This window comes from Elephantulus edwardii, unplaced genomic scaffold (assembly GCF_000299155.1).
Source record: "Elephantulus edwardii isolate Elephantulus edwardi_28Jun2011 unplaced genomic scaffold, EleEdw1.0 scaffold00048, whole genome shotgun sequence".
NCBI lineage: Eukaryota > Metazoa > Chordata > Mammalia > Macroscelidea > Macroscelididae > Elephantulus > Elephantulus edwardii.
The window spans coordinates 170,860-178,669 of NW_006399798.1; the positions used below are offsets into that span (position 1 = coordinate 170,860).

Consider the following 7,810-nt stretch of genomic DNA (forward strand, 5'->3'; position numbering starts at 1 on the left):
GGGATGCATCCCTGATGCACTCCTTTCTTGATTTTGAACCATGCAGTGTTACCTTGCTCTGTTCTGAGGATTGCTTCTTGGTCTAAGTATAGGTTTCATATAAGCACAGTCTGAGATTCCCATTTTCCTCAAGGTTAGTCACAATGTATTGTGATCCACATGTCAAATGCCTTTGCAGTCAATGAAACACAGATAGACATTCTTCTGGTACTCTCTGCTTTCTGCCAAGATCCATCTGACATGGCAATCACGTCCCTACTGCCATGACCTCTTCTAAACCAGCCTGTATTTCTGGTAGTTTTCTGTCAATGTACTGTTCAAGTCTTTTCTGGATAATCTTCAGCAGGATTTTGCTAGTGTGTGATATTAGTGATACTATTCAATAATTTCCACACTTTCAGGTCACCTTTTTTTGGAATGGGAATAAATATGACTTTTTTCCAATTAGTTGGCCAAGTAGTTGTCCTCCAGATTTCTGGGCACAACTTGGTGAGCACAGTTAGGGCAGCATTTGTTTGCTGAAATATGTCAATTGGTATTCCATCCATTCCTGGGGCTTTGTTTTTTGCTAAGTCCTTCAGAGCAGCCTGAACTTCCTCATTCATCATGAGCCTCTTACTCATATGTTGTTTCTTGAAATTCTTCTTTGTCAGCCAATTGGTTTTGGCACAATGACTCTGTATATTTCTTCCATCTGCTTTTAATGCTTCTTGTTTCATTCGGTATTCTGCCCACAGTATTCTTAAGCATTTTGTTTAGTATTATTGATATTATTGAGAGGGACAGTTCCTCTTTATAGGACATGGATAAAAGTCAGATTTGGCCTTCCCTATGTTATCACTACCCCATTTACAGTCCCCTTAAAGTAGGAGAGCCTTGTTCATCGCCTTAGACTAGGCGAGGTTGTGATACCTATCCCCTTAGACTAGGGGAGTGTAGCATCTATCCACTCAGACTAGGATGTGTTCTTTACAAAAGTGTAGTATCCATATCTTTAGACTACGGGAATGTGGTGTCCATCCCCCTTAGACTAGAGGAACGTGATGTCTATCCACCTTCCACCATAAGAACATGGTGTCCATCCTCGTTAGACCAGAGGAGTGTGGTACCCATCCCCCTTATACTACGGGAACATGGTGTCCATTCCCCTCGAGACTCTTTAAGTACCTTTCCTCATTTGTTAACTGTTATCAAGGAGATAATGGCTTGAACAGTACGAAGCTTGGTCTCCTTTCTTTGGGAGCCTTACTTCTCTTTTTGTGGCACTGGTAACATCTGTGTTCTACTACATCGTTCAGAAAATTCTCTGCTTCCTATGATGGCTCTTTCCTTGACCCAGGGACTATTTAGGTGCATATGTAAAAATTTCCAATTCTACTGGATTTTCTTGTTGTTACTAGTTTGTAGTTCATGTAGTCTGAAAGCAGTGCCCCATGTGATTCCAGGTCTTATGAGTATGCTGTACTCTTCTTTGCCATCACAGACATGGGCAGCAGTAGGTGTCCTGGGAGTGCTTTTAAGAATCTTTTCCAGCTGTGATGCTGCTGGAAACATCCATGTCCAAGGGTCAGTTACATCTTGAGTTACTCAGGTCTGTATCAAGAGGACTTGTTATGGTGGGTCCATCAACTTTTACTTTTTCGAGTATAGCCTTTGGTGTCTACCAACTTAAAATTGTTCTGTGTTGCACATGACTCCCACTTCCTACCATTTTGTAAGTGTCTTCTCTGTCCATATTGATTTTTCTTCTTTTTCCATTTTAGATGTTTGTAGTAGCTGTCCTGAGTTGATTTTGGTTGGGTTTTGCATCCCTTTTCTCATGTAGAAGGAAACTTGTGCATAGCAGAGGGCATATGAGATTAAAGTTATGTTGTCTCTTATAGGATGATGTGATGATGCCAGAGCGGGTAAGGCTGCAACTTGAAGCTGCTGCTCAGCACCCCTGCAGTGTAAGTACCGTGTTTCCTCATTGTCACAGTACTCGGTGGGGCCACTGTCACAGCTTCTGAGTATCAGGTACTCTCTCAGGTAGTTCTCTGCAGATCTATGGTGACTATGCCTGCAGTGTTATTCCAGGCACGCATGTTAAAGTAGGTGTAAAGCGGTTTTAAATTTTTATTCAGTGAGTGTTTCTTTTAGAAGCAGAGCATCTTAGATAGGAAAGCACAAGCTGAGTGCTATAATGTCAGCAGCGACCTAGTGGATAAGGAGCTGCTGCATTGTTAATCCAAAAACAGCAGTTCAAATCTACCAGCTGCTCCTCGGGAGGAAGATATGCAATCTCCTTCCATGAAATTTATAGTCTCTAAAAAATCCACTAGAGGGTCACAGTGAGTTCATTCTGACTTGATGACAAAGAGTTATTATGTTCTTTTTTGAAAATATTCAAACAGAATTGCTGCTAGTGTAGTGGTGAAACAGCTTGGCTGCTAAATTCAGTACTGGCCACTCAAACTCACCAGCCATGCTGTGGGGAAGATGAGGTAGCCTGCTTCCTGAAAGATTAGAGCCCTGTGTAACAGCTCTACGCTGCCTTACAGGATTGCTATGACTCAGAATTGACTTGACATCAGTGCATTATATTTTTATACTATCATCTTTAAGTTCCATTTCTTTGGAGTTTTTGAAGGCCTCTTATTTCAGAAGTGGATGGCCAATCCTGCTTCCTAGTCTGTCTTAGTCTGGAAGCACCATGGAAACCTGTTCACCATGGTGACCCCTGCTGGCATTTGAAATACAAGTGGCATAGTTTCCAACATTGCAGTAACACACCACTAAGTACATCCAGTTGACAGACAAGTACTGTACCCATTAGAACAAACTATAAAACAAGCAAATGTGCCAGAGGAAATAGAAAACAAACTGTCTGGCCTGTGACAGTGTATCTGCCAGCCCAGTAGATGAATTGGGGTGCTTAGTTGGGTCAGAATTTCTACTTCTCAAAATTTCTACTGAATGGGGACCAAAGCCCTAAGATGTGAGTCAGGTCACACACACTAGCATTAGGGATGTCATTGTTGATATCACATGAATCTTGTCTAAACACAAGAAATACCAGAAAAATATTTACTTGTGTTTTATTGGCTAGACAAAAGAGGGTTTCTTCTTTTTCTTTTCTTTCTTTTTAAAAAATTATTATTATACAAGTTTATTTACAAAATGCGAATACATTGTTTTCCAGAACAGATTCTTTCGATTTCCCTCACACCCCCGATCAAATTGTACAACCCCATGATTATTTTGTATTATTAATTTTAATGAAAGTTTACAGAGACTTTGGATTTCCATTCATTCATTGTTGCACTTTTCTCCTTGCCCACCCCTCCCCCCCAGTTATATGCCTCCAATTTTCTTTTTTTTTTCCAGAAGAGTTTTGCTTATACTGGCTTTCTTTCCTTTCCAAATGAACCTGGAAATTGCCTTTCTATCTTCTTGAAGAATGAATTTGTTATATGTATCGGGATTACCTTGAACTTGTAGATTGCTTTTGGTAGGATTGTCATTTTCAAAGTGTTCAATCTTCCTATCCATGAACAGGGAATATTTGGCAGTGACATTTCAGACAAGGGTGTCATAACAAAAGTTTGTAGAATACTATAAGGATTCCACAAGAAAAAAATTAATCAGCCAATCACAAAATGGGTAAAATACATGAGAAGACTCTTCACAAAAGAACACATTCAGATGGCCAGGAAACACATGAGGAAATGTTCAAAATCACTGCCAATAAGAGATGAAAATCAGAACAACAGTGAGATACCATCTCATCCAGCAGCTGCAGCAAAGCTTAACAACACTGCAAACAATAAATACTGGAGAAGATACAGAGAGATTGGAACTCTCTGGTGACCTAGTAGTAAGGTACCGTGCTGCAATTCCAAAGGCATGCAATTCAAATCCACTAGCTGCTCCGTAAGAGAAAGATAGACAATCTCCTGTGTGTTTAAGTGCCTCTGAAAATCCATGGGAGGGTCTGTTCAAATTTGACAGCACATAATATCAAACAACATGCACTGTTTTCTTTGGGTTTTTTTGGTAGGAGGTATACTGGTTTCCTTACAAAGTTTGTTTACATTGTTTTTCATACCGACTCTTTCCCTTTTCTTTTACCCACCCTTCCCTCCATCCATCAAATGGTGTGACCCTGTGATTAATCGCCCTTCGCCTTGCGCCCCTCCTCACCCCTTTGATCCCACTCTCACCCCCTTAGATCCTCATACACATTCTACAATAATGGACTTATATAGTGTTTGTCCTTATGGGACTGAGTTGGTTCACTTACTGTCCAGTCCCTCCCAAGTTAGGTAGTAATTTACAAAATCATTGCTCCTATATGCTGCATAGTACTCCTTTATATGAATGATTTCGCAGTTCATTTGATGTGCTTAGATATTTGGGTTGTTTCCATGTTCTTGCAATGGTGAATAATGTTGCTGTGAACATTGGTCTCCACTTATGCCTCAGTGCTCATTTTCTCAGGATATGTTCCAAGTAGTGGAATAGCTGGTTTATATGGAATTTCTTTGTTCAGCTTTTTGAAGAAATGCCAAACTACCATCCAGAATGGTTGTACCATTTTACAAGCCCACCAACAATGTATAAGAGTTCCTATCTTGCCACATCCTCTCCAACATTTATTACTTGCTATCCTGTTAAACTGTGCCACTGCTACTGGAGTGAGATGGGATCTCATTGTGGTTTTGATTTGCATCTCTCTTAATGCCAGTGATTTGGAGCATTTCTTCATGTATTTCTTGGCCATTCAAGTATCCTCTTCTGTGAAAAGTCTTTCTATGTCTTTTTTCCCCATTTTGTAATTGCAACATGCACTGTTAATGGGACTGTAAAGTGGTATAATAGCTATGGAAGGCAGTTTGACGTTTCCAAAAAAGAAAAAACAAACCAACCCTGAACATAGAAATTTCATATGGTCCAGCTGTTTGACTGCTAGGAATATATCCCCAGGAAATCAGAACTGAAACATGAATGGAGATATGTATACCTATGTTCATAACAGCATTATTCACATTAGCAAGAAAATGGAAACAGCCAAGATGCCAATCAACAAACAAATGGATTGAGAAATTATGGTACATCCACACAATGGACTGCTATGCAGGAGTAAGGAACAGAAACTTCATAAAATACTGTATAACTTGGGAGAGACTGGAGAGCATTATGCTGAGTGAAATATCTCAATCAGATAAGAACAAATATTGCACAAGGCCATTTGTGACAAGGAATAACTGAACAAGACATGTATGAATGTTCAAAAGGCAGAGGAGATGGGAGAAATCACTGGAATAGCAGAGGCAGGTGGGTGGAAGAGGATAAAGGAATGGGATGTGTTCAATAGGGATTTGAAAAGACAGGGTGATACTAAGCCTAGAATAATGGTGGCGGTTGTTGTTGTGTACCATAGAGTCAGAACAGACCCATGTCTGACCCTCTGGTGGGTTTTCAGAGGCAGTCATCACACAGAAGGAGATTGTCCATCCTTCTTCCTCAGAGCATCTGGAAGCCTTGAACCATGAGCCTTTGGGAATGCAGTGCAGTTTCTTGCCACTAGGCTGTGGAGCCCCCTAGAGCATTGGTAATTATGTTAAATATAATGCATATGAATGTGTAAAATACAAAGTACATGTACAAAACACAATGTATATGAATATGCGAGTCAATTTAAAAAATAAAGTTTTGGAAAGTACTGTTTGTTACCATGCTAACTTAAGAACCTTGATTTGTGTTTTTCAAAAGTTGTTCAGGTGAGAATATTTCCTGCAGAACTCCTAATTAAATTCGCCTACTATTCCACACACAGCAAGCTCTCATGGCTTATTGGTAAGAATTTGTGTTGCCACCAAAGGATTATGGTTTGCATCTAACAGCTGCTCAGCAGGTCATAGGCAGTCTCCTCCCATGCAGTTTACTCCTCTACAACCCACTGCAAGGCTGGTTCTTAGTCACTTGTGACTCAAGGTACACAAAGTTGTTCTATGTGCCATCGAGTCACCTGAGACTCATAGCAACCCTATGTATAACAGCTTGTACTATGTACTATGTGGCTTGTTAGGTCTGATGCCTCTGGTTCTCTAGTTTTTAGAGTAGTGTTTATAATACTTTGTGTACTTCTCTGTGTAGGTCTGTCATCCTTGACCACTGTCCAACTTTCAGATGTTGTCATGTGTGTAGGTCAATTTCTGTATGATGTTGTCATGTATGTTAATTTTGGTTTATTATCTATAGTTGTTGGTTCTCACTTCAAAGAACTCCCTTTAGTATTTCTAATAAGGTTGGTCTAGTTTTCACAAATTCCATAGTTTCTGTTTATCTGGAAATGCTTTAACTTAACTGTCATAATTGAGGAACAATTTTACTAGGCATATATTAAAAAAATAAGAGACATGTGGGGGTCACCATATCCAAGCTTTACCAACTTCACAAAGGGAAACTGTCCCGGTCAACCTCAACCTCACAAAACCAGGACTGACATACTTGAGTCCATTGCTATAGTCACTGTGTCTGTGCATCTAGTTGAGGGTATTACTCTCTTTTGCAATCCCTCCACCGTGTGTGTGTGTGTGTGTGTGTGTATGTATGTATGTATGTATGTTTATGTATCTTTTTGTTTGTTTTGTTGTGCACCATCAAATCAGATTCGACAGGCACAAGAGATTGCCCCTCCATCCCCAGCAGAGCATCTGGTGGATTCGAACCACACTCCTTCAGGATTGAGTGCAGCTTCTTCCCACTAGGCCACGAGAGCTACCTTCCCTACACCTTTTTAAAATATGAAGTCCTTCTGCAAGGGACATCATACTTCTCCTACCCTCTCCTAGCAACATGCCCAAAGTGTGTAAGATGAAGCTTTATCATCTTTGCCTCCAAGGAGAACTTTAGCTGCACCTTTTCCAAAACCATTATAATAGAATGTGCAGAGAGTTAGAACTGGAGAATTAAAGGGGAAGAATTCACTTGGCATTTCTCAAGCTGAAGGAACTGAAAAACAAATTTAAGCCTTGAGTTGCAGTATTTAGAGATGCAATGAGCAAAATCTTAAATGACCTAGAAAACATCAAAAGAAGATAGAGGAATCACTCATACAGAGAAGATTTAGTAAACTATAGCACAGCTGCTAAGAAAACGAACAGGTTCATCCTAGAGAGGGTAAAATCAGGCTACTCCTTGGAGGCAAGGAAAGCTTCATCGGGCATACTTTGGACATGTTGTAAGGAGGGACCAATCCTTGGAGAAGGATCTCTTGCTTGGGAGGGTGGAAGGACAACACCAGAGAAGAAGACTCTCGATGAGATAGATTGATTCAGTGACTGGGGTAATCAGGGTGAGTGTGTTGGAGACAGTGAGATTGACACAGAATAGAGCTGGCTTTGAGCTGTTGTACATGGGGTTGCTATGAGTCACAGATTACTCAATGGTACATAACAACAACAACAACAGTAAGACAGCAGCTATGAAGAAAATGATGAGAAAAACCGTAAGCAAAAATTAACTCAGCACAGAAAAGCAGATAATCAGCAACACCGGAAAGAATGCTGCAAAATAACAGCAATGAAACCATGTCTGTTAGAGACATGACCTGGTGTTACCTTGGTCCTCCATGTTTGCATAGAAAAGAATGGACTTCTGTTTTCCTATTCTTACTTAACAGGAGGAAGAACTCAAATTAGAAAATAAGAATAATACATTTCCTTGGCTACCGACGTTAGATGGATCTTGGCTGAAAGCAGGGAATACCAGAGGATTGCTTATCTGTGGTTCATTGACTATGTAAAGGTATTTGACTGTGTAGATC

At 40.2% G+C, this 7,810-nt stretch overlaps 1 protein-coding gene across 1 annotated transcript in view; it reads left to right on the forward strand.

Annotated features, from left to right (window-relative positions):
• B3GNTL1 (UDP-GlcNAc:betaGal beta-1,3-N-acetylglucosaminyltransferase-like 1) overlaps positions 1-7,810 on the forward strand; it is a 136,892-nt gene that overhangs the window by 49,847 nt on the left and 79,235 nt on the right. The window contains exon 5 of the mRNA XM_006886301.1: positions 1,884-1,949. Within this exon, the coding sequence (XP_006886363.1) occupies positions 1,884-1,949 (66 nt within the window). The remainder of the gene's footprint in view (positions 1-1,883; positions 1,950-7,810) is intronic.